The sequence below is a fragment of the Gambusia affinis genome, linkage group LG13 (genome assembly GCF_019740435.1).
Source record: "Gambusia affinis linkage group LG13, SWU_Gaff_1.0, whole genome shotgun sequence".
NCBI classification, from domain to species: domain Eukaryota; kingdom Metazoa; phylum Chordata; class Actinopteri; order Cyprinodontiformes; family Poeciliidae; genus Gambusia; species Gambusia affinis.
The window spans coordinates 15,556,590-15,584,288 of record NC_057880.1 but is presented as its reverse complement, the minus strand read 5'-3'; the positions used below and the strand labels follow the sequence as shown (position 1 = coordinate 15,584,288).

The window sequence follows — 27,699 nt, the reverse complement described above, 5'->3', positions numbered from 1 at the left end:
GCAAATGCAATTATTTCAAACAGGCTCCATCTTTATGTGTTTACAGAAAACATAAATAAAAAAAATAATTTGTTGTAAATTAGAATGTTATCATTAACTTGTGCTAACAAATTAGCAGCTAAAAGACACGTCATCTTCTGAGATGTGAAAGTGCTGTTTTGTCTGATCCTGTTGAATTCATTCGAGTTATACTGGCATCTAGTGGACACTAACTAACATAGCAGAATGTTATAATGCCAAGTTATATGTCAAATACTTTAAAGATTAATCTTCTTCGATTTTTGAAATTAATTTTGTGAGTAATTCACAGGTTTTACATTATAGGGAGAAATACCACTCCATTGCAATTCAACTTATTTCTCTAATGAAGTCACCAGATCATGTCGGTTTTTACACTTCATCTCCCATCCTGAACACGAAGAGGGCAACAATGGAGAGGAAAAGTAAATCCTAAATGGGAAGAAAAAAACTCTATCCAAACCCAGCCCAAAGTTCTTCTGTTTTTTATTTGTATGTTTTCAAATGAATTACTTTTTTGTCTCATGTCTTTCACCTTGTTCAGATATTTTGTAAAGTTTTAGCTAGAGAGTGTCTTTATTTTTCACGAGTAATTCGTTAAAACTATGTAATGTCAGTACAACAATGATCTAATTTCAACAAGTCACCTGATTGTGACATCATCGAATAATAATTAGCATTTCCACTGTGGGAAAAAGGAACTGGCCTCCTCTCAGAATACTTCCATTGTGTAATGTTGATAGACACACATATACATCCCATGGGAACTAGCTGGCAAGCAAGGTAGCTCAGAAAAACAATGCTAATCTCTTAGTGGAAGTCAGGGAAATAATAAAAAAAAGGGTTTGGTTTTTGTTTTTACATTCTTTTGGATTGAAACTTGCTGTGATTATTATTTTGGTGCCAGTCGAGATCCAGGGATCAGCACAACTAGGATGATTTATTACAATTTTAATCATTACAAAAACAGGGTATAAATATGTGCAGAAGGAATTTTATCCAAAATGTGTAAATATTAAAATTACATCTACAAAGTGTGATAACGCATCAAGAATAAATGATACAAAGTAGATCAGACAAGATGACAAGCATAGTTTTCAATGAAAGCACTTATTCAACTTTACAATCATTACAGTATTGGGAAATGGTCCCATAGTAAATCAACAGTCATTAGTGTATCTCCCAGTCCTTGTATACACACACCCACCCACCCATAGACCCAATTACATTAGGTCATACAAACAGAAACAGTCATACTCGGTCACTGCTGTGACCTCTGCCTTCGAGCTGATGCAGTATCATAGATCTCAGAGCGCTGTACCTGCAGGAGAGAAAAAGCACAAATAATGTCACATACAAAGACATACAGCAGCAAATTAATTGACTCATTAAATAGGTTTGATATATCATTAAAATTCAAAGGTATAATTGGAGAAAAACTGAAATTAGCTAAAAGTCTCTTCATAATTTTTCACATTGCTGGCCACATTAAACGGTATGTATGATTTGAAATATTAAGAAGTTATTTTGTCATGTAATATACTAACCTCTTTCAATAAGTTTTTCGTTTCTATGCAATATTTAAAATGCTAACTGCATATGTTACAGGAAAGATTATCTTCTGCAGAAAACAATTTTAAAATGCTTAAGTTTCATTAGCTTCACATAATGAAACATAATACTTGGAGTGGAGAGTTAAATTTTTTCCTGCTGAGTAACTATTTACTTACTTCTTTGTCAGTTTAACTATTTCTCGTTCCTCTTCCTCTTTGAGTTTCTCTACAAAGCTGTCTAAAACCGGAATTTCAAATTTGATGTACTGAGCAACCTATAAGGAGAAAGAAAAAAAAATCAAATAAAAATGTAAATTCATTTTAAACATTAAAATGCAATGACCTACACCTTTATTTGTACCTTTCTGTACCTTTCTTTCACTGTATACTTAAGAGTTGTCCTGAGAAAGTGGAAATCTCTATCCTAGTTTTATTTCTTTTGCAGTCGCAAACAAATCTTTGTTTTTGAGCATTTCCCTGTATTTAGCGGCATGGATTTTTTTGTCCTGTTATTGTCCTGCTAAATACTGAACCTCAGTCCCAGTGTTTTCTGGCCTCGAACACGTTTTCTTCCACTATTTCCCAGTTTTTTTCCACCTCTATTTTCCAATCTACTTTGACCAGGTTTCCTGCTCTTGTCCATGTTGGAAGAACACATCCTGACGGCATGATGCAGCCGCCAACATGTTTCACACTGGGAATGGTGCAGTTATTTTCCACAACACATGCTATTTGGCATGTAGGCGAAATATTTTGAAGAAACCTCTTGCATGTGTTTGCTGTGACCTATAAATGGCATTAGGTAAACTAGAGGTTTCATATGGATTTTTTGTGACTATTCATTAATTATGTGATTTTTCATGGGAACTGGCATTGGATTTTAGGACTTTAGGGATGTTTTTCAGGGTGTACTGTTAATGAAAAAAACCTTGAAAATCATGAACTCTTTTTCTACCACTTCACAATTATGTGAAAATTTATGTTGATTTATAAAACATTTCCCATTAAATTACACATAAGTTTTCTCTATTTTCTAAGAATACCTTATGAATACTGCACTTAATTTAGGCATCAAAAAATAGGAAAAAAATTTGTCACTTTCTTCTGTTCAATAATTATATGCTACTTTGTGTTTGTCTATTAGATAAAATGAGAATGAAAGCATGGAAGCTTGTGGTTTTATCTTTGCAAAATATGGAAAACTTCAAAGAATAAGAAAGATTTGGAAACCACTAAATATATCAAGCAGCATAACAATAGTCATCTTAGTCTATTGTTAAATTTGTCCCAAAGTAGGATATGATATATCAGCTTCCTAAATTTAGCCCAACTATCCTTCATTGGCCCATTGAAAACTATCAAAATATTATAAAAAGCATCACTTCTGTTAAACAGTTTCAGAGAACAAAGTCACATGGTGAGTGAGACTAAGACTCACATCGTATGTCACTTCCTCTCCCAGGTCGGCTTCTGTGATAAAGATTTTGGAGATTTTCTCACAGGGCCCGTAGAGTACGCGAGTGACCAGAGGGTGTTCATCATTCTTCAGTCGTGTCCTTTCTACCAGATCAGCACAAAAGAAAATAAACTGCTTGCAAACAAAAACAAATACCTATATTTACAAAACCATGGCAAATACATACTTACCTCCAGACTCATGTACCATATAAAGGACAAAGTCTTCAGAGTTGTTTTCAACCTTAAATATAACAAATAATCATTAATTCAAGTTTAACTTATAAGAAAAAAACTGAAACCAGTATCTTGTGCTCACCCTAAACTTGTGTAGCAGCAGGTTGAGGACTTGTCCCGTTGTCATTGAGCTGTTTACGCGAACATTAGTGACCGAACCATAAGCTGGAGTGAAAACAGATGTCTAAATGAAGAAAAACAGATAAATCAGTATGTTTGAGTAAAGTACATTTTGTTTTAGCACAGAACCTCTCATACACTTGAAAAGTTGAGTGTGTGTTCCTGAACATGATCACGTCGGACATTTTGGCCAGGAAAGCAACGGGAGAAAGGAAATCCTTTCATCTGCAGCTGGACTCTGTTCAACATCAACATCACCTCATGCTGAATCAAGCAGAAACTAATGCGGGTAACTTTGCCTTAAGTTTGTTTTCTGTGGCACATAATGAAATCAGCCCACAGCAGGCCATTGTGAAACTCAGCAGAAGTACAGTCAAAGGAAACCACCGCCCCTCTGCACCTGGGGATATCTCAACAAGGGGATTTGTTAAAGTGACCACATAGCTGATTGAGACTGCTCTGTTTACTGTACCTTGTGGTTGTAGAAGTGGCCGTTGATCGAGAACCTGTGTGTGCGCAGGCGCTGCAGGTCTCCGGCAGTGTGTGTGTTTGACCTCCGCTGAACTCGCATGAAGGAGGCGTCACTCCTGGTCCTCAGCAGCTGGGGGGAGTCCTCTTCCTCTTGACCCCCAATATCACCGTCTAAAGCAAGAAATAAATTATGTTTACACAATTCTTAATAAAATGCTGTTCCTATGCTCCCTCCGCACTCTGCATGATAATATGAAAAAGGAAAGGGGATTTCTCAAATAAATATTAGCAAGTGAAATTATTTAGACCTAAAATATTCAATAATGGTTAAACACAAACAACATAAAAAAATTTTGTAAGAAAGAATAATGTAAAATAGTCCCTTTACTTTGTTTTATTACCTGTCTCATTTCCAATTCTCAGAGACAAGCGTATGGATTGAATTAAATCCTTTTAAAACTAAATCTGTCAGAAATATGAATCACACTGGAGCTTAACAGTATCAACTTAAGTTAGAAACTGCCATGAGGTTTGTGTTAAGAATGTTTCTGCTTTGGAGCGAGAGTTTGTTTCCAACTTTTGTAAGCGTAACAGACAGCACTAATGTCAAAGTTAAACTTGCTAGCATGCCTGGAAGATTAACAGCAAGCGGCCAAAATTTTTAACCATAAATTACAGACTTTCTTAACGGTTTTAGTCATGAATGGTACCCTGTTAAAATAGGTTCAACAAACACTACTAATTCAGCAACCTTTTATGCGTTAATTAAAAATCATGACTAATAAGTGTCTTTACTGTTTCATTCAGGAAGTTAAAAAGCTTGTTCTTCATGCTATGAAGAAACAAAAAATATATATAGAAATGGTTTGTGATTAAGGTTGTTTGAGAAAAAGTGTTGCAGCAATAGGAAAACATTCTCTACTGACTTCCAAAACTGCTAAAGCAAAATATCTCAAGCTGTTTATGTTATTAGAATCTATGAATGCTGGGAATGCGATATGGGGAGCTTTAAATAGTACTTTCTTCCACCCATTTTCTGTTGGGACACAAAATGAAACCAAAACAAGCTTGTGTACAAAAGTAAATCTGTGCCACTAGATTCTGAATGACAAAACCCCTCAAATTTTCATTCTTAGACAATCAGTTTGATACAGTTATAAACACTACTACAGGCCTCGGTGACTGTATTCTTGTGATCCACTAAGCTGCTTAGACATGTTATTAGAGAGTTGAGTTGCATTTTACATGTGGACTAAATGAAATCTTTAAAATGTGTCAATTCAAGAAATTTGTTTTTAAAATGCAACATTGTGTCAACACATATAAGTAAAATACGCAAAAAGAAAGCTTGCATTGTTGCTTATCTGTCGTAGCAGATAGGAACAATTGACCAAACAGGCTGAAAAGACAACGTGATGGACATAAGTAGTGCAATTTTGTTTATTTATAGTGTTGTTGATCTGATTTGGTGTAGCTGGCATATGAGGAAACTTTAACACGTGAGACAAGCTTTCCACAAGACCTGCTGAATAAAGCACCTGCGAGGGTTTAATCTCTCACAACGTGTAATCTGCATTAATCCAAGAGATCTCGGTGTGTGTGTGTTTGTGTTGGTTAGGGCGGAAGGCATGACTGCACGTGTTTGCATTCACCAGCTGGTCTAGGTTCTCCGTTCAGTGAGTTATTGTTGGATTCTGCAGATGCCTGCTTTGCCACAGTAGACATTTCATTCCTGAAAGAGAAAGGAACGATCATTTGTTATTTTCTTTTAATTTTATGGCTGTCTGGCTTTCCTGGAGTGGACAAATAACAGTAAAAGACAAGCCATTGCATGAATATTGATTTAAAACGTTTTTTCAGCACTTAAAATGATTTGCCTGCTTTCTTGAGTGAACACTGAAAGGAAATGTTAGTTTTTTAACCCCTCATCTATACAGCTATTCAGAGTCTAAAACACATATTAAAACTATTCTTATTTCATTATGTCTAACAAAAAAGTCCACATAGATATTCAAATAAAATTACAATATTTATTTAAAAAATCCCAACAATTTAAATGTTATATGCTAAGATTTTGAAATGAAAAAGAGCAATACACTGATATAACTTAGCAACTTTATAGTGCTAACAATGACTTTTTTCAGGTTTTTACAAGAGAGCACTGCTCTCACATGACCTTCACTTCTCAGTTGAGCCCATTAAGGCCTCTATATGAAGTACAAATCAGACAGCTTAACCTGTTGAGACGAAATCTTTCGTTGTCATCAAACATCTGAAGTCTTATTGGTCGGCGCAGACCCCAGTAAATGTTTAGTAGCCCCTCTAGGATGAGTTGTCCATCCTCCTGCACAAAGAGAACCACACAGAACAATAATAATCAACAGAAATTTTCAGGGAGGAAATCCTGCTTGGCCGACGGCCACAGCGTCTGAGTTTCAGGTGTACGTGCTGGAACAGTCGCACTCAGCTGCATGGGGAAGCCTTGAAAACTGGAGAAAGTCAGTCAGTTTGGGCTGTCCCCTTTTTCCACAGTGGAGGAGTAAAGTCATGTCTGAAAAGAGCGAGTGTTGTAGGTCACGTAGAGGCAGGGTGAGGCTTTTAATTTGACATAAATGTGAATAACTTTAGAGAACAAAAATAGTTCTGAATAACCTTTACATCGGGGAAAACTGTTAGAATTTGCATCTATAAGTGTAACATATGTTGGGGAAATAGTAATTGTAATGAAAATCTTTTGACCTGAATAGATTGGCATAGGTCAGCAGCTAATTATGCCTATTTTTTTAGAAACAGGAAATACATAACACCGCAGCTGTGAATATTATAATTACAGACTAAGAAGGCTCTCTGTTTCCCCAGTTTGAAAATATTTGTTATATAACCACCATTTCTAAGTCATTACCCGCAATACAACATGGGTCTTTCAACATACGTTTTACTTGTTTCAATCAGATTGTCACAGAGATCTTAACACCAAAGTAAAAAGGATAAGACAAAAATTATATTTTATAAGTAAAAAGGTCAGGCTGGTCAGGTGATGCAAGGTCTGAATTTCTGTTTTGCCTTTGGATTAAATTCTACTCTGCAGAAAATAAACCTCTGGAAACATCAAGAAAACAGCAAACGGGAGAAATAATTCAAGAAATGTTCAAAAAGCTCAGTAAAAATGCGATAAAGCTTTTGCTTTAATAATTTACTTTAAAAAGTAAACATACAGAAATAAAGGTAAACATTGGCTAAACTTTACAACTGAAAACTTTCTCATACTTCTTTCAAATTTTTGTTACATTACCTCTACAAACTTCCATGCATATTAATTGACTTTAATGTGACAGACCCACACAAAGTAGTATATAATTGTGAAGTGAAAAGATAATTATACAGGGTTCTTGATTTTTTTTTTTTTAATCAAGTAAAACCCCAAGGATATGGCAGTACATATCATAAAGTATTCTGCTAAATGTTTCACTGAGCCACTCCAACAATCAGCCCCACTCAGTGTTTGAGCATTTAGGTTTCTATCTTTTTAGCTGGTTTCTTCTGCTGCCTGTTGTTCCTTGTTCTCCTGAGATTTTCCTTATGTGTCTCAGTTTTATTTTTATTTTTTTGAAAATTCTGAACTTTCCTTATTTATTAAGTGCCACTTAAAATCCCCCCAAAAGAAAAATGTTGATGTAAAGTACCCCTCCAGCTCGCAACACACTGTACAAGGATTTCTGTTTCCTCTACCAGTCAGTACATAAAGTCCAAGTACATAAAAGCACATCTTTCATATTTCTAAATACAAAATAAACAAGAAGCATTTTTTCCCCCTCAGTGCCTCATGATTGACACATTTTTCCATTTAACTCTAACTGGTCTGTCATAGTTTCATAACAAGATTAAATTTGTAGTTGCCTAGTGGAAAATATTACATTCAGCATGTAAACATTGTTTTTGACTTAATTTTAGACTGAACAGCATAAGGAAAGTTACCTCCAGGCAAAACACTGGACAGAAACATTTCTGTGTGTGTATGTGCGGTTACTCCAGGGCTTCATTGTTTCTGCTATGTAAACACAGAGCGCAGCTGCAGCACTGGACTCTCCTAACCCACCACTCCTGAGTTTCCTGAGCATGCACAGACACACCCTCAAATGTACACGCTCGCACCAATTCACATAGATGTGAGTAAGGTCAGCGAAGCTATTTTTGGATAAGGCGGTTAATCACTGTGGTGCAGCCAGCCTATAAAGCCTGGACGCATGCTGAAGTCCTCTCATACTCTACTGCACGGATTAGACGGCACCGAGTTTATCCCAGCGTTCAAAGAGCCCAAACTCAAACATTGAAGGTGAGCAGGATTCTTCTTTTTTCTCTTTGTTTTGTATGATACTATAATAATTCTACAATTTAAAAAAACTAGCAAAGTGGAACTCCAATGTTTTGCCAGCATAATATTTAAGTTTTTATTGATAAATTATAATGACAACAAACACAGTTTTAATAATCTCTAACAAGTTTGCTTTTCTTCTTATTCCTGCAGCATGAAAAACAAGAGGCTGCTAATGTCTCTGCCTCTACTACCCACAATTACTGAGACGCTGGAGGACCTGCCTGTCCATCCCTCTTCTTTGCAACAACCTCAGGGATCCCACTCTCTGGACGACTACATGTCAAGCATCCAAGCCCTTGCGCGGCCTGCCAGACTCCAGAAGTCCCCCCGGCAACATCAGTTCTCAAAAACTGCCCGTGTGTCTTCACGCACAACAAGGACTTCCAGAGCAGCCAGTCTGCCCTCGCACAGCACAGAGGAGTTTTCCCTCAGGATGAGCAGAGAACGAGACAGTAGGGGCAAAGACCCCGTGGACTGGCTCTTTGGACAAATAAGGACTTGAAGAGAGCTGCTGCTATTGTCGGACATCATGTGGGTACTTTGCTGGAGCGAGGAAATAAGTTCGGAAGAACCTCAGGATGAACTGCTCCGCCATGGCTCATGATAATAGTGCAAATGTAACTTATATATTTATATTTTTATTTAGTGAAGACTCTATGTGATCTATGTGTTTACAGGGTTTAATATTTTGTTAAGACGTAAGATGTGGTTTCTAATAAAATGATAAAATATCACAATTTTCTTTCGGTTTTTTTTCCCTTCAAGCAATTTATATCATTCTGTGACTTTTTTGTGCTGTATAAAAGAATTATCAGGAGGAGTTAATGAACAAAAACAAAAAATTTCCAATATATATATGTTGAGGAAGATCTAGTTAAACTATTTAAAGCATGAATATTAAAACTGTAAGTTAAAAAATCTTTACATAATTTCTACCCAATTTCAGTTTTGTAGTTTTTAAAAAACTGTTTCTAGACGTGTTTTCTGTGGGTTCTTAACAAGTAATTGAACTCAAATCTAGTATACTATGATCTAAAGTCAACATTTCAGTGCCTAAAATGCAAAATTCTTGTTTGCATTAACCATTTGATGCTGATACGTTTTAAAATTAAAGATTTCTAGACTTCAACTAAATGTACATGTCTTTAGTATTTTTTTAATGACATTTGCTTCTGCTACTACATGTACACTTTTATTGTTATGATTACGTTTTCAGCTTCAAGTTGATTTTTTTAAAGCATTTTTAGCAATGAATTTACCGCCCTCTAGTGGTGGTGTACAAACTTGAAGCCAGATATACTACACATAGCCACAAGGGGGCGCTTCATGATTGTCCACATGATCATTTCGTTTTGGGTCACTACAAAACAGTTACTTCTGTGTTTTATTGGGCGGTGAGTCAGAGAAGTGGTGAATTATCTTCATTCAGTATCCAAAGAGGTTGTAAATATCAGTGTAATACAAGATACAAAGGAAGGAAGTACATATTCTACATTTATTTAAACAGCTTTAAGATACACTGCTTCATGTCAGCTAAAATGATGTAAGATGATTAGCTTTCAGTTTTAGAGATTCTGCACATTGTTGTGTCTTACAATTAAGAATCAGGTTTCCTTTCATTGAGCTTACATATCCTTTGTCAACAACCAAATAATTTTAGTACTAGTTCAGCGTGAAATGAAATTACAATCAAATGTTGTCAAAAGACTGAATGTGTAATAAATCCTGACTGTGAAACTAACGGGTCAAACAGGGCCTCCAGCACTGAAAAACACTTCCATTAATACAGCTAATACAGGAACATTCTGAAAAGTCATACATGTTAAAGCTCGCTCCCTTCTCAAAGAGGTTTGGTTCATTTGCTTTAACTGACAGCTGTAAAATCATTCCTACTAACATGCTCACTCTGAAATGACTAACGCACATCACCTGATCTGATTATGATCTAATCTTGACTGTAACCTACAAATCTTCCTGTGTCAACCTGCCTCTAATTTTCACACACAATCTGTTTATATCAGACTGCTCTGTTTGGCAAAGAGGAATGACGCTGCATGTTTGCTACATCTAAGCCCATCCATATGGTCTATATATTTACTAGAAATTTCTGAAATGAGTTTCCAAACTTTGGCTTTTGGGCAGCATACAAACATAACCAAAGAATGTTACTGCTGAGCAATGGTTTGACCTTCATAACCACAAAATATCCAGTGACTAAGTCCCCAGTGGCCTTGCATCAGCAGTCTGGAGCTGAAATGCCCCACATAAATGTACATAATCTGATTTAAATATCTAGTCTAGACATCAGCGAAGTATTTTAGAGGTCATACATGTAATTTTATTTTATTTTTTTAAATCAAAGCATACAACAGAACCCAATAAGTTTTATTTTACTTTAGTATTTCAAATATTGTTTTTTTTTCCTGATTATACTTTACAGCTCATAAAACTCCAAAATTTGAAGATTTGCATATTACCTAAAACAATAAAAAATTACTTAAATGTTATGTTGTGGAGTCACAACAATATATCAATATGAACAATCAGCTTTTTTAGAAGGAGTTTAAGCACATTAGTGGAAAGTTGAGTGGACAGAAAAAGTCAGATTGAAAAAGTTGCACAAGCCATAGGGTAGTGGTTCTCAAAGAGTGGCCGCGCCCCCTGGCATGGGGGGCCGGGGGGTGTGGGAAGCAATATGGATGGAAAAAAAAAGTTACACAAAAGTGTTTCACTGTGAAGATGGTTAGTTTTGTTCTGTTGCAACCTGAAGTGTGAAATAAACTTCAGTGGAGTTTGAAAACAAAACACGTGTATAGGTTTATGTCTGGTTGAACGATGTGTGTGCCCAGTTGATTTTCTTTTTCTTTTTTGGGGGTATTTTATTGTAATCCATAGGGGGGGGCAGAAAATCTTTGGGAACCAAAGAAGAAAATCTTTGGGAACCACTGCCATAGGGACAACTGCAGACCTAAAGTCTTCTGTAAATTGTGTATTTCATTAGGGAAATTAATATCCTAGAATCTGAAGGAAGAGTGGAGAGACATGTCATCATCAAAATGGCATGGTAACCTGCCATTTACCAAGTCCATATTTACTGCAGCCGTCTACCATAAAATTAATAGAAGATTCATAGAAAAATGCAGCCTGGACTTCCTTAGCACCTCACAGAGCCCCACAGAGATCACCTCCATGCCATGCTGCACTGATGCAGAAGCTTACGCAAAAGTAGTCCCAAACAAATACTCTACAATTCTACAATATTTATGAGTATATATTGTAGAGTACATGGAAATACTTTTTAGAATGCCAAGAAATATCCTTTTTGTTGGTCTTAATAGTCACATTTTTCGAGAAACCTTTTTATATTTTGAACAGCTGTTGGTCACAGTCCTTAAAATTAAGAGAAATAAATACTTCATATATATCACTCCATGTGTAAGAAATCTATGTTTTAATGAAACTACTGAAATAAGTTAAGCTACTTGATGATACTCTAATTCCTTAAAATATACCTGCATTGCTGTGTTATTCTACAAGCAGTCAAGCATCATATTTTACTTTTAGGTTTTATAAGAAAAGATAAAGACCTTTGTTAAAAAAAAAAAAAAATGTTAACTGTGTTCTCTCCCTCTTCCATATCACCAACTTAGAAGGAGCTGCACATGTTAATTAAAAATTAAACGTTTGTAAATTTTGATCAAATTACATGAAGAAACAAGACATACAGTAGTTTATATGCTTTCTTTGTGAGTAATAAATAGTTAACACTACTTTCTGAACAAACTAAAACAAACTTGTTCTGGTATTTATATAAATCATATCAAAATTATCATCCAAAAAGGATTAGATGTTTATGGTTTTGTAAGTCCAGCTTTTCTGCCACACTGGAATGAGAAAACTATTTTCTCATAAAGAGCAAATTGACTAACCTAAAAGGGTTATTACGTTCAGTGTGTTTCAAAATGCTTGAGTTATCCCTCCTTGCTTCATTTTTTGCCCTAGAAGTGAGCCTGTTTTAAGAGATTTTGAGGAAGTTTTCCTTTAGGCTTTAACTGCTTTTTCCACTCATTTTCATTCCAGTCTCTAACAGGAATATTTGACTTATGACTCATTCAGGCAGGAAAGCCTCTTAAACCCAAAGGATGCATCTGTGTTGATAGACAACAGACAATTTAACAGAGAACCTATTCTTCATTGAATCTTTAGGCACTCTGTTGCCAGCAGCCTGTCACAAATTGTTCAAATTTCTGTATTTGAGTTTGGTTAGAAAAGAAAAAAAAACATACAACATATATTAGTATTTTACCATTTAAATATGACTTTTTTTTCTTTTGTATTTTTAAAAGACATGAGCTCTAGATTGATTTAATGAAAGTTCTTCAACTTTTTAAGCACTCTGTGCACAGCATGCTATGCTATGATTGGGCACTGCACAAAATCTGGATGAACAGTTGGAGAAAAAGTCCAAAGAAAATCTTAGAAAAGCTTCAGTAAGTCAGTAAGACCACTTAAAATTATAAGAAGATTTAGCTTCTTGGACGCAAAGTCAATTGAAATTAGGATGGCTTAAAGCGATTTCGCAGACTGTTGACTTGACTGTAAACACACAAACACGTGCATCTCTGGACACCAAAGACAAGAAATTATTTTCTTTGTCTTGTGATTACTAGCAGGGCTGTACACGCCAAGTAGGTCAGCACCGTCTGAAAGAGCTAAATACACATAATCTGTAGAATCAGAGTGGACAGGTCTGTACAGATGCAAGTTCAGAAGTCTAACGATGACTGATTATTTGACTCATGCATATTTACAGATTACCCTCAGTTAAACTTGTGACCAATTTATTCTGTTTAAAACAAACAAAATACTGAAAAAGTAAGATTATATGAATAAAACAAATACTGGAACTGTGATACAAAAAGAGTTAATGTGTGGATCATATTAAGATGAGTTATTTGGATAATCATTCCCAAGCTAACAGTGCTTGTCCAGTCCAACCTTTATCCCATACAACTTTTTTTTATTACCTTGAATCCTTAATCTGTCTCTTTTCAGTTGTGTATGTAACTCAGTTCTACTGATTCTGAGATGTTTCTTCTCTATCCATCTTTTTTGGACTATAATGACTGTAAAAGGTTATGTTTTTCAGCCATAAAGCTACAACTGATTGCTCTTCTAAGATTAGTGATAAGCTGCTTAGGTAGATATCTAAATTTGTAATATATGATCAATTGACTTTAACTGTAATGTATTATAATTGTGATTGTATGGGGCAGTTGCATGGGGCTTGGCAGAAATTGTATTGAGATGACATTTAGAATTTCTTGCTTTATAAACAGTTTTTAACTCTACCACACACACAACATGCAGCACCACAATCCATTTTTTTTCAACTTTAAACTCTGTAAATGATTCACATTTCTGACCAGTTAAATTTTTTGCACAACTGAAGATAAATGCTTAAAATTTTTAAATATAAGCTAAATCTATTTAAAAAAACAAACAAACAAAATATTACTTTAACTAAAATATTCCCCTCTTCTTGTCTGAAAAGTACAACCTCCCAGCCAATGGTGCTTTAAGGGTGTATTTTTTTATTTATTTTTTTTTTTTACACACTTAAAGGTTTTTATGTTTTTACATAAAAACCCGACAGATGCAGTGGGGAGAAAATCCTGCTGAAGGGGAAAATTTTGTCAAATAAGTTATTGTCCTTCTCTCATTAGAATTATTAGCTTAAAGTCACACATTGTTTTTAAGAGGAATTTTGAATTATTGATATTGATATAATCAATATTGATAAGATTAGCTACTTAACACCCATTTAAATCACTGAAACACTCTGTATTCTGGCCTCTTACATAAACCCATCACCGAACAAATGCAGCAACCTTTAGGGCTTGAAATACAAGACATTCAGGACCAAGTAGCATCTGTAATTATCTATTTATATAAGTATTATATCTATGTATAATGCATATCTGTTTAAGTTTTTGTGGTCTGGGCAAACATAATGTTATCTTTCTTAATGTAAAAACAGTTTTTCATGAAAAGAAAAAAACTGCTGTCTCATCATCTGCCCCAGTATGTCTTGTGTGAATACTTTATAAAATGAAAGTAGTTCACAGCTAAATCACTGAAGAACCTAAGTTTTAGAACCGAAAGTATCCATTAATCTTACAGTACAGTTTGGTTAAGTTACATAAACACACTTCCTTTCTTTTTTTTTTTCATCAGCATAGCTGAAAGATGACACAGTGCTGTTTTCCGACATCAAAGCAGGGCTTACAGGGCTGAGTCAACCTGTGCTGGATCTATTCACTGAGGAAAATGAGGAGAAATTTGGTAACGTTTTTATCTTACATGTTATTAGAGTTTTGAAGGTGGATAAACTGTTGTTTCCTTTGTGGCTGATATCACAGAAATATTTTAAAAGCAGTGGTTTCCTCTGCCCAATGTGTGCAGCTGTGTGGGATTTCCCAAGAAAGTGACAAAGCTAATTTTCTGTTTATGTTTTTGTAAGATTGCGGGTCTGACTAGGGAATAAAAATGAGGGACACATCTTGACCACTGTGCCCTGCCCTTGTACTGTATAGACACTGAGAAATATGCAGGCTCTCACTGGAAAACCTACTGGTGAACACAAAGGGGAACTCCAAGCCACAAAACCCTGAGGATAATTATCAAATAAATGACCGAACCACTTTACAGAAAAAGACCTTACTGGGGAAATTATTTCTCTAAGAGTTTTCTACTGAAAGAGGAGCCTCCCCTTCTCATTCTGTCTTAATTTTTAGGAACAAAGGGGCTTTTTTGGGGTTTCTTACCCACTTGCCATGTTGGGAAAGAAGTCAGGAATCTTGAAGGGCTTTGTTGCAACATTCACAGCCAATCTAGTGTGAGACTTTTTTGGTTTTCATATCTGTCAGAAAATCAAATTGCTATGCTTCAACATGTGCGGGGCATTTCACAATAAGGCACAGCAGTTTGCATCAGCTATTCTGTTCTTCCTTTCATTTCCAGCAGCAACGCGGCATCTCATGCTTACCTCGCGAGTCCGCAGCTGAAAGTTTTTTCCCTCATGATAACAGTTGTAGGTTCTCAGCAGTGACAGGATGTCAGACCTGAATATGAACACAAAGGCTGGATTAGTGCTGTCAATTCACCCACAATGCAGGTATTGCTGGCGATAAATGAAACGTATCACGCCTAATCAACACACCGACTTTGGTTTATTGTCTGTGTTCACTAAGCACTTACTTTGGTATGAGCTTCTCTTCACTGAGCTTTACAAAGGTCTGACGTTCACACATTCTCACTGGAGAAAACGAGACAAAACAGTTTATATAGTCTCTGTTCATGATCCCAAATAACAATTTAAAAATAAAGATTTGAAGAGAGAAAGGCACAATGTCATCTTATGCGGGTCATTTACAATGGCAGCAAAGAAAATCAATGTAGTTCCTAATAAATGTCTTCACACCTTCTACACTTTTTCATACTTTATCACATTACAATCTTAAATACTTAAATTTGTCTCTGGGGTTTTGTATTATGAACCAAAGCAAACTAGCACATATAAATAGGAATGAAAACGATGGGTCACTACATTCTTTTAAAAGAATGTAGTAACCCATCGCTAGAATGTAGTAACATTCTTTTTAATGTTACTTACATTAAAAAGAATGTCTGTAACGTTTTAATGTTACAGACATTTAAAATTCCAGACAATTTCAAATGTCTGAAATTTCAAGTTGCCTGAATATCAAGGCATTCAGACACCTTGAAATTCATCCAGTTAAATCACGATGCAACCATTTTATTCTTCAGGTCAACAAATTAGGAAGCAAACTCTCAATGTTTGATCCAGCATTTAATCTCAATAAAAGCTGCTTTGTGAGGCCTTGGAGTTTTGAGAGAGTATTTTGGAAAACAAAAAACGTATTTTGAAGACCAAGGAACACAGAAGCAAGATGAAGGACGACGCGGACAAGTTTAAAACAGGACTTCTCTGTTCAATCCCTTATGTGAAAAGGAAATAGTATCATACAACTGCAAACTCGATGTGCACGCTAACACTAGAGGAGCTGCAGAAATCCACAGTCCAATTCAATCTCACTGTGAAACGGAGTAGTGGCAGCATCATGCTGCGGGAATCTTTTTCTACCACAGGAAATTCATTCATCTGTTCAGAGGAACAGATGAATGGACCTCAATACAGAACAATACTGATTTCGATCAAAGCATTTTTATGAGTCAGAATGGCCAAGTCAAAGTCCAGACCTATTTCCAGTCGACAACTTGCCAAAATGTCTGTTCACAGATAGCCTTTCTCCTATCTGTCCTGCCTGAACTGTATTTCCAAAGAATGAGCAAACATTTACAGCCCTGTATGTACAAAGCTGCTACAGACATATCCCCAAAACACCTGCAGCTGTAAAAGCCCTGACAAGCATTTCTATAGACTCAGAATGATGAATACATAAGCAAGGCAACATCGTTTGATTTTTATTAACTGAAAAAAGAAAATTAAACCATAAAATATCCCCTTTTCACTTCACATTTATGCAGCACTTTGTGTTGGTCTATCACAAAAAAAAAAAAAAAACAACCCATACAATGTGACAAAATGGGAACAAGTTAAAGGATATTTAATAGTTCTTTGTGACCTGAGTGGAACCTTTCCTTAGAAACAAAACCTTTGGAAGCTATTGCTTTAGGGTTTCACGTAGGGACACTGAATTAGGAGAAATCACATGGGCTTGTTGACACCGAGCCAACAGAGGGAAAAAAAGTATTACCTTGTGCCTGGGTTACAAAGAGCCTGAGGAGGAATGTCTTTGTCTCGTTCAGGGACACAATCTGCCTCTGCTCCCAAAATAATAATGAAATGTAAAGTAGACTTTAGTTCTCTAGAACTTTAAGAAAAATACATACATAAATAAATAAAATCCAGAGAACTTGAGTTTAATTTTCTTTTTTTTTGCACAGCAGAAAATAAGGAAAGCCCATGAATTACTGATTTATTAAAAATATCACATGATACATCCTGAGGAAAGCTGTGCTTTATCCGTGTATCCTAGTTTTAGAGGCAAAACGAGGGAATTTCCTAGTTTGGAAAACCCGACTCCTGAATGGAGTGGTGGGGGGAGGAGCATGCTGGTATAAAACTCCAAAACGCAGCTCAGTGCAAACGCTCGTCTTGTCTTCAGCATGGCGCTTAATCTTCAGGCTGTCTGTCAGTTCGCTCTCCTGAGCCTCTGTTGTCTACTCACTGCAGGTAAGAACATGTTTATAAAACAGTTCTTAATAAAGCCAAAGTACATTATAGCTTTTGTAAAAAAAAAAGAAAAAAAAAAACTGGGTGAACAAGGACTCTCACTCTTGCTGTGCCTTAGTGGCTTAACCTTTTAACCTTTAATCTTGTTTTTGTGTCTGTGCAGTGCGAGAGGCAGACGGCACATACGTCCCCGGAAGATGTTTGTGTCCAGAGACTACAAAGAGGATCAGGGGGCAACTAACAGACCTTAAGGTTTACCCTACAAGTGCTACCTGTAGCAACGTTACAGTCATGTGAGTTCCAGACGCTGCAGGCAGCCATACATCAGCCAACATTGAAATATATTAAAAGTTGTAGTAAATGTGTATTATTTTTCTATGTGCTTTTCAGAGTGACACTGAAGCGAAACAACTCAAATGTTTGCTTAAATCCCGAAGCGCCAATGGGGAAACAGCTGATTCGATGCTGGAAAAGGTAAGAATCCTAAGAAAACATTTACCTCCAGAGTTTCCCCAGCAGTAATAGTAGAAAAAACTGCATCTTTAAGGGTTTATTAAAGAAATCAGAATGAAAGACAGCTTTTAAATACAGTAAGCGAACCATATAATGCTTCAGCTTAGAGGTAAATTGAAACCAATCTGGAACAAGATGGGATCCTATTTCACATAAATCACTCCTACCTGTATTTGATTGTTGTCAAGCTGATTTTTGTAAATACAGAGTTTAGCACTCTGTTGATCTTTCCTACAGATCATGTTTAAGTGTTTATTTTCCCATTCAAATGTGTGATATTACTTCTAATGCTTTTTAATTTCCTTCTCAGAGCTCAGAAGTTGGGCAGCGATGTGAAAGTGTGTCTGCGGAGGAGGAGACGGCGAGGCGGGCGGCGGCCGAGCCCCCAGCAGAAGGCAAGGAGGCACACCAGAAGAACATCTTCCTCACAATCCACATAGTTCAGCAGGTTCACAAAGAGCATCAAGCTACTGTGTGGAGCGAAGAATGTATGGACTGATGGCTCCTGCATTGCAGGCTGCTTTTTTATGTTTGCAGTACAACAGTGCCTGTTTTAAACACTTTTTTTAATTTTTTATCTATAATAGTAAAGCTCATCATCATGCTCCCTTTAGTTTTTATCTAAGCTGAAAATCTGTAGTAGTTGGCAGCAGGGGGCTTTGCCACCCCAATGAGACTGATTTTATATCTATGAACAAAGTGACAGGTTTCACTTTGAAGCATTGAAAAAGGAACTGTTTATATTTAGTTATTAACAGCTGGGAAAAGTGTGCCATGTATTTATTTTTATATATCTAAACTTTTGGAAGTTGTTTTTATAAATAAATATAAAAGAACAGATCTGGTATCGTGTGATTTTTTTAGGCTCAAGCTTTGATAGTATATCACAGTTAAAGAAAGGGGAGGATAAGTACTTCCTTAACAGGACGTGAGGGGTCAGTGAGGCCCTAGCCCCTTCTTTAGTTCAAAAACTCCAGGATGTGAGTCAGCAGCTGCAAGAAAAACAAACTAATCTTTCTTAAAATAGCTGTACAATAATGTGTATTTAAGCTATAAGAAAAGGAACTAAATTAAGTAAATTCACAGTAGAATTTGAGTAAAGCACGACTGTCAGATTGATCTAAAGATGTAAAGCAAGACTTTTACAGCACGGATCAGAGTACAGCAATTATGTTTCATACTTTTATTGTTGGTTGTGCACAACCTGTTTGAATGAGCCACTGGATGTTGTGTTAACTCATAAATATGCTGCCTGAGAGGTCTTGTAAAAGTATTTCATAAGCTACACCCAGTAAGAGCCGCAAGAAAGGGCCTGCGAAAATAACACAGTTATCCTTCAGCCCGACATTTAATAACAGAAGCACGCTCCAACCTGCACTGAACCAATCCTGGAAAATAAGAAGAAATCCAAACGGCTTGCGAAATCATCATGTGATCACTTTCCCACCAAACGGTTGACAGAACATGGGTGTAAAATGGAAAGCGAAAGCAAATTTTACAACAGGATAGGCATTGTTAAAGGATATGTGGGAGGGATTTTCCATAACTGCTTTGTTATCACCACAGTGAGAGAATTGAGTCAAATATTATGGAGTGAGGTGGTCTGATTAAACATTAACCTGCAAAAATTGCAAATTAACGGTTGAAAGTTACAAAGATACAAATAGGTTTTAATCTGATTTTAATCTGAATACTGATTTTGGCTAAATGTTCCATAGCAAGTCACAAAGGATGAACATGGTTTTCGTAGCCACAAGCAATATTCTGGCAAACGTCTGGCAGAAAATTTGATCACATGCAGAGTGATTTTAATTAATTGGTTTTCTGGCCTGCACCCAGCTTTAAAGGAAGTTTTAAAGTTGTTGCCAGCTTAAGGTTAGTGTCATTCCAGAGACTTAATATTATCTTGCTTCATTTACTTCCAAACGGTTTTGATGAGTGTTTGGCATGATTAAGAACATGTTTGTCAGCTGGCGCACTGTTCCTAGGATTGAAAGCTTTACTTTGACTCCTCTAAAAATCATTCTGGTTTTTTTGTGGACAAACAGCTCAATCGTTGTCTTACTTGATGGTAAAAACTTTTCCCTCTCTTGTATAGTGAGCAAATCCAACTTTCCGTCCATTTTGCAGCTGTTGATTTTGGAACAGACGCTTCATTCTTGGGCAGCATCTTCTTAATATAATGAAAGGCAAAACTCCTTTCCCATTTATAATCTTACTGGTGACTTTTTCATCCTAAATCTTTACAAACAGCAAATTTGATTAAATGACAACATTTATTTATTGCCCAGTCTTATTTCAGGTGGACCTTCTGACCGACTGACTTGCATTTCTGATTAAAATGACTTAACAACCTACTATAAGAAAAAGATTTTGTATGTAAATATTTTTGGTTCTATGATTTCTAATTTCCTTTTGTTCATACAAGGCTGCCTTCAAAAACACATTCCACATTGGTTGGGCTGCAGTGCACAATCATCAGAAGCCACTCCCTTATCAAACATTAATAGAGATCCTGCAGGAGAACCGAGAAGACAGCAATTGACTCATCCCGCCTACCACCTGTTAGACCTGCTGTCCCCTGGCAGGCGCTAGTGGCCCATAGAACCTGAACAAACAGACTCAGTTTCTTCCCATAAGCCACAACATCACCCTGAGTGCACTGTCCAGTCCAACCCCCATTTCTCTTTTACCCTCACCACTGTCACCTGCACAAGGCAATGAATAATCTTACAATAAAAGCATTCTATCTATTTCTAACTCAATAAACAAATGAAATAATGCAAAATTGTATTTGAATTTTAAAACATTGTGCATCTCATAATCTGCATTTGAAAGAGAAGATCCTCCACAGACTATTGCGAACATTTAATCCCACAGAATCGTAAAGCTGAGCCTAAGTATATTTGCCACCTGGCCTGGGATCAACCTTTAATAGCACATAATCTTTAGACAAACCCTCTCACAACCAACCAGAGCCTCTCAGAGCAAAACAAGTGTCCTATTGATGAGGTGCAGCAGAGACAGGGTGTGGTGCCGAAAAGGACTTCAGGATCATTTCCAGAATATACATTCTCTTCAAAACAGGAGAGAACATGCAACCAATCAGCTTTTCAACAATACCGACAAAGATACATTTCTAACTGAGAACTTGCTCCCACACGCAAGAATGGTTGATAGAAAACCTTCTGCTGCAAGGCAGCAACAATAAGGAAACAAAAAGATTATGTTTTTATTTTAACATACAGTACAGACACAACTGTGTGTCCAAACCTTTGGTCTGTACTGTAAATGTGCATACTGTAATCTACAATGTATTAAACTGTATTGTTATTGCATCATCACTATACACAATTTTCATTTTGTAAAGAACTGCCTGGAGAGTAATAAATGGAAATACCATGAAGTCAGGCTCTCTATGCCCGTCCAATTTTACTGTTAAAATGGCTAATTACGTAAACTTGCCATTTTGAGCTCTATCATCTTATAATGTTAATCAATGTTAATAAAAAAGAAGTGTTGAATGATACTTGAATCTCCCATTCAAGTATCATTAGGAGGTGCCAACATGTTTGCTCTCACAAAGTGACGCATATTTCCTAAAGCTTCCTCACTGGAGCTGCAGTCTCCAGTAGAGAGTCCCCATGTAGAGCACATCTCACCTTCACAACTCCTCCAGACTAGCTGCAGCAGAAATGAGCAAACACCTGGTGGAAGAATGTGTCTGCTGAGCTCATCATACAAACTGCTCCTAGTTCTTAGAACTAGTCCGATGCACTTAAAGATGGTTGTACAAGGCTTAATGGAAGGGCATTGATGAAGGCGGAGTGTCAGAAAGAGTTGGATCTTCTTAAAGAGACAGAGAGCCAATTTCAAGGCTCTCTTTAATTGAGGAACCAAATTAATTTTAAGTTGCCTTTGATATATACAACTTTTTTATAACAACTAAAGACGACATAGTGCCATAATATACGATGCGCCTAGAAAATACATAATATCCCTGTCTTTAACATGTTTTCCTAAGATTATACAGTGCAATCAAAAGTGTCCTAATACATTTCGTCATAAATCAGTCAGTATGCTGCATAATATGACAGTTCACACAACGATGTTCCCACTTCACTTTGGCTTAGTGTTTTGATGAAGTGATGCGTGTAACCATTCTTCCTCCAAAAATGGTTGTTGCAATGGCACTAAAAGAGCTCAGCATTGTCTTCATCTGATCAGGCAATTCTATTCAAGACTTTTACTAACTTGTTTTAGTATTGTGCAACAACGTTTAAACAAGTTTCAACACACACTTTCTTCATTGTTTCTAATTGCAGCAAGTGTGCACTGTACTTGAGCGCAATCCTTGTTGCAGTCATTAGAAAAACTGTACCTCCTACCTAAAGACCTTTGTGAACCTCACTGGGAGAGAGTGAGTGAACTTTTGAATTATTCTTTGGTCTAGGAGAGGCACCTGGCCAAGGTTGGTGAAAAGATCTTTTCATTTTCAGATTATGGCCTCAAACATTCAAAGGTTTAGAAATGTAGCTGTAGACATTGCTATTAGTAGGTTTTGTAACAGTAAGACATTTTCTGAAAGTTTCACTGATTTTGGCATGGTTAATGGTAAATCTTTTATAGGCCATCAGTTAATATTAACTCTGCTGACAAGTATTTGCACATAGCAGAAAGAAACATTATTAAATAGTGACAGATTTCTTATCATAATATGCATTTCTCAAACTACTGACTCACATATAAGGATTTGTAGTTAAGGAGTTAAAAACTTCTGATAGATTTATTTGAATAAATGCTGATGATCCAATGGTGTCACCTAGTGTTTACAGCAAGAATTGCACCCTTTGGTCACATGATCCAGTAGGCAGTGCTTCATATAATCTGATCTCAAGATTTAAAAGGCAAAGCCAGTTGAATGGAAGAATATGACTTACTTAACCCTCTGTGACTAATAACTTCACAGACCTTTCCTAACAAGAAGTCATTTAATTTCTGTGTGGTATGGTATGCAGTAAAAGTAAGAGGAAGTTCTGTTAATTTAATGGTGTCAAGTAATTTTTTAATAAAAAGTGCTAATATTGAATATTTTCACATGTTCCAGTGTGGGCCATTAAAAGCTCCTTTAAAATAAATGACAGAGATTATTCTAGAGGCAAATGTATGAGCCAGAGCACAGATTGGTTAAGGGGGGGAAAAAAACAGAAGAAAAAACTGCTTACATTAGCAGTAGCAGCTGCCACAAAAATCAGGAAACAGATAATACTGTCTGGGTTTGAGAAGTGATGTGTAGAAAGTCTGGTGGTAACTCACCTAAAACATAGAGAGCATGAAAAAATTAGATATTCTTTCCTTTCACACTGCTGTTTTACTTTTTACTAAAACAAAATACACCATGGCCATTTTGAGTAAAAATCCAAAACAGAGGCCACATCAGCACATATGATGACCTCTGTTCCTTTCCACTACCAACCAGCCGGAGAACTGAGAGAGCATATCCATAAAAAGATGTCCAGACTGTTTCTAATGCATATTTATACACACTAAGAGATGCATAAATTTTCCATAACTTAAAAGATTCCAGTCTGTCACCATTATGATAAATAATTTAACCTTCACACGTGTCTGCACAGTAGATGGACTAAGCTTGATGTATAGTGCTTTACAAAAGTATTCATACAACTTGAAGCTTAACATTTTGCTTCAAGTCTAACATTACTCTATAGGTTTTTATGGTAGGCCACACAAGACAGTGCCTTAACATAAGAAAAACTATGCATATTTTTGCCTTTACTAGGTAGCTTTTATTGCAATTTAGTTGCCTTTTTTTCTGGCACTGCTGCAGGAGTCAACAAACTATTAAATGGTGTCCAAAACTATTAAAATGTGTATTTTAATCTTAGCTAAACTAACTGCCCTTGAATATTAGTAGGCAAACAAATGTTTCATCCATCTCAGTGTAAAGCTGCTTTGTGGAGGTCTTACAGTTTTGCTACAGAACATTAGAGGACAAACTAACACTACAGAAACCCTATAGAAACAAGCAGGGAAGAAAATAAAAACAGGACAATTCTGAAGGAAAACTTTTGAGAGGAGATTTACCTCGCAAGAGTATAACAAACCTAAACAAACACATATCAGTGGTTCTTAAAAGTTTCATAATAAAACTACCTCAGTAAATAACTGAGGTTTCTTAGTTGAGTTATTTTCCATGACAGTGCAGAAGAAAACAGCACAGGTAAACATATGGCTGCCCCATGTTAAAAGCATATTGATTGTTACACTAATAAACATTTCTGATAGATATGTCATCAAATCTTTCACACACACTGCAATGTATAATTTCCACAGGTACCTGCAGTGTCTAAAAATATAATATATAAAGAGAGGATACACAGTTTTTATGGCCTATTGCAAATTATAGTTAGTTTGTCATTGAGGACAACAGCTAACATTGCACTAGTGAAACTGTGTAATGTGTCCAATCTAATGAGTGTTTTGGGACAATCATTGATTCAGGAATACAATTTGATGCGATCCATGAAGCAGCATACAGAAAAGGGCATCACAGTTTGTCTTTCTGATAGAAACTTTTGTATTGACAAGACCAGTATTACATTATTACAGATATGAAAAGGATAAAACCTGCTCAATAGAATTATTGAGCAGGTTTTATCCTTTTCATCCATGTCTTGGTTCTGAATAGGGACAAACTTGAGCAACTCCATGAAGTGGTCAGAAAACATGTTTGATAAAATTCATCTTAATCCAAAGTTTCTGGAGATAATGACCAGCTCTATGTCAGGAGAAGAGTCCAAAACATGACGTGGAGAATTTCTACCTTTTAAGTCGAGGTTTAACCTCTTTAAGCAGGACAAAGTGATACAGAGACAGATTTGGTCCAGCTGGTAATGTTTATCTAAATAAGTATTGCGCATATACCAAAAATTTTTATTCAGTTTATTTATTTAATCATGTGTATTTCAAATAAAATCTTGCAAATCTATTTCTTGTAGTCTCTTGTGCCATTTTTTGGTGTATTTTGTAGCTGAAAATGTTTACATGCTGTGGTTTTATTGCAGCCTGAAGTACTTTCTGTTTATTTTTTCTCTCTATTTTCTCCATGTGATCATTATCCATTGTTTGATTTTCAGATGTGATATCATAGACAGATGCTCTTTTAACTGTTGAACTAAATAAGCAGCCACATCCTCTTGTACTTAGTTACTTACTGTTCATTTAGTGCTAAGTGTAAGTTCTCTAAATTTTCTCATCTGTACTTCTCTTTTTCTTAGTTTCAATTTGACTCAAAAATACATCTGTTTGACAATTTGTTAACAATTAAAGTTAATGGTTGATGTCAGTATTTCCTATGGGCACTAACGTCAACTTTTGGTACTTATATCACTGTTTTATGGACTTAGATCAAAGCTTGTGCATGTTTCAGGATGGTCCAGTTAAAGTCCACAAAATTGAGACTTTGTGGTAGGCTACAGCTTCAAAGTTGCTCAGGTGCTCTCCTTTCAGCCTAAATGTTTGGGGGTATGGGTTAAATTTATGGGTATCAGAGAAAAGGGGGAAGAATACAAATACATAGTAACTTCTAATTTGGTTTTCTAAAAAAGTATGTTGTTTTTTTTTTAGAAAACACAGTTATCTGTTGTATTACTCCTTCAAATTCAATCTCGACGAAATCCATCAAAGCTTATGACTGAAACGTAACATAGTGTGAAATAGTGCTGTTGCCAATGCAATTTATTGTTCTTTCTGTATTACAGTGATGCTCAGGTCTACAAAAAAGGATCTTTTCTGTGAGCCGTATCTGTCCCAATGTGTGTGTGCTCTCCCGGTGGACAAAGAACCCTCATAGCAGCCTGTGATTGGTTTGATCATCCCGAAATCCGCATCTAATTATCACACCTACAGCGGCCAGCAGCGCCCGAAGACAAGAAACGTCCAAAAAAAGCTCCAGATCACATCCAAAGATTGTGCCAAAATAACGATTTGAGCATAAAAACCCACATCAGAACAAATGTGGGTGAGGAGATGCACCTTCAGATTACTTGGTGTGGTCATTTCTAGTCTTGCGGCTATCACTGCACAATTAACATGAGAGCAAAGCGAGCATGAGCTCACTAAAGTTACATTAAAGCCACTCCCATCAGTATTAATATTTTTAGCACAAAAAGTGGAAATTTACCGCAATCCAACTTCCGAAGTAATATTATTTTGTTTATAACCACAGTGAACTTCCCCGCCTCTTCATCTTGCTGTACAAGCCCCTCCTGTAGTAAAATTAATGATTTTGTCTCCTACCATAACAGAGTGCGACCCCGTCCTCTTCCGTGAGTCTGCCAGCGATGTATCCTCCTTATCTTTTCTTGTGTTATGCCTTTTTGCCCGAGCGGTATTCTGAGAAGGGATTCAAAACGGACAAGGGACAAAGCCAATAGAACCAGGCATCGCCTCGCCTCAGCCAATCGCCGTTCAGTATGGGCGGGACCTTATTTATGGTACTCCAAAAAAAAAAAAAAAAAAAAAAACATGCAGCGAAAAGGCGTCAGTACCTGATCGTTGTCTCATTAAAATACATAATCACTGAGAACTACATTTGGTTATTCATTTCAAAAAGTGAAATATTATATAGAATCATTGAACACAACTTGGATGAACAAAGTTTAGACTTATAAAAAAAATACAATTTAAAAAAAATAAAAATTAGAAAAATACATATGATCAAAAAGGTTTGATGCAGAAATGTTATGTTCATACAATTGCGGAGAAGGCTGTTCACTTAAAAGGTGTCTAGCCAGTGACACCCTCCTCAAGAAAGATAAGTCGCTAAAGAAGCTGTCTCTATACAAAGTGATGTATCAGAGCATATTATGGGAAAGTTAAGTGGAAGGAAAACAGATTTATTTGGAGTTTCATGTGACGTGGATTGCTCAGTACATCAAGAGCTATCACATACAGATATATAGTATGTCACAATTTCTGACAATAAATCAGAGAAAAATACCATAAGTGTTTCAATAGTCTATGAAGTAAAAATGACAGAACTTATAGGTCGCAAATCCCTTTTTTATGAGAAAGTTATTATTTACATATTGTTTATATTATTAAAAAAAATAAAGATTCCAGAGTCGGAAGGTCCTGAGGAAGGATGCTAAGAATCCAAGTTGCCAAAGATTCAGTATGAAGTTTCCACAGTCAATGATAATTTTAAGAGCTTTGCAGTGCACCAAGATCATTAAAATGAATAGAAATAAGGGGCACAAGGTGGCTCAGTGGAGGAGCATGTGCACCATATGCAGAGCCTACAGTTTTAAACAGGCGGTCCAAGCTGGATGTTCTCTTCTTCTCTCTCTGCCCTGCTTCCTGACAAGCTGCTGATGAATAGACTAGTCAAAAAACTGAATAAACAACAACAAAACAATAGAATTAATACCTTTAAGTGCATTCCTTTTAGGTAATGAATGTACTATATGAGTTTCAGTTTTCAAATGGACTTACATACATTCATTTCTCAATGACACTCTATAGATAGAATATTCTGAGGGTATACGCTTTCCACTTGTCCCAGTGCACTGGTTTTTGTTATAATTTATAAAAATCCTCATATTGAACTGATAAGTAAACAAACAAAACCCCCAGACAACTTGAGCTAGTGCATA

At 36.2% G+C, this 27,699-nt stretch overlaps 2 protein-coding genes and 1 long non-coding RNA gene across 6 annotated transcripts; 2 read left to right on the top strand and 1 right to left on the bottom strand.

The window, feature by feature from the left end:
- Window positions 1-939: 939 nt before the first annotated feature.
- On the bottom strand, window positions 940-26,456 carry rassf4a (Ras association domain family member 4a). Of its 3 annotated transcripts, none has more exons than XM_044136078.1 (11): window positions 26,342-26,456; window positions 15,490-15,547; window positions 15,278-15,353; window positions 6,092-6,198; window positions 5,507-5,586; window positions 3,856-4,025; window positions 3,346-3,447; window positions 3,219-3,270; window positions 3,010-3,131; window positions 1,749-1,846; window positions 940-1,339 (listed from the first exon to the last, which is right to left on the bottom strand). In XM_044136078.1, exons 2-11 carry the CDS (start codon window positions 15,540-15,542, stop codon window positions 1,270-1,272), a joined length of 930 nt encoding a protein of 309 aa, XP_043992013.1. In that variant the 5' UTR covers window positions 15,543-15,547; window positions 26,342-26,456; the 3' UTR covers window positions 940-1,269. The 3 variants fall into 3 exon arrangements, with proteins under 3 accessions (XP_043992013.1, XP_043992014.1, XP_043992012.1); XM_044136079.1 differs by lacking the exon at window positions 26,342-26,456 and adding an exon at window positions 23,248-23,338; XM_044136077.1 differs by lacking the exon at window positions 26,342-26,456 and having other exon boundaries at window positions 15,490-15,590.
- Window positions 6,224-8,963, top strand: LOC122842329. The gene is made up of 2 exons (XR_006372535.1): window positions 6,224-8,187; window positions 8,380-8,963. It is a non-coding gene; the product is annotated as an uncharacterized LOC122842329 (long non-coding RNA).
- Window positions 17,427-18,862, top strand: LOC122842327 (C-X-C motif chemokine 10-like). 2 transcript variants are annotated; one of them, XM_044136100.1, is made up of 4 exons: window positions 17,427-17,509; window positions 17,673-17,802; window positions 17,900-17,983; window positions 18,333-18,862. In XM_044136100.1, the coding sequence occupies exons 1-4, from the start codon at window positions 17,443-17,445 to the stop codon at window positions 18,460-18,462; spliced, it is 411 nt and encodes a 136-aa protein (XP_043992035.1). In that variant the 5' UTR covers window positions 17,427-17,442; the 3' UTR covers window positions 18,463-18,862. The 2 variants fall into 2 exon arrangements, with proteins under 2 accessions (XP_043992035.1, XP_043992036.1); XM_044136101.1 differs by having other exon boundaries at window positions 17,432-17,509; window positions 17,685-17,802.
- Window positions 26,457-27,699: the final 1,243 nt, after the last annotated feature.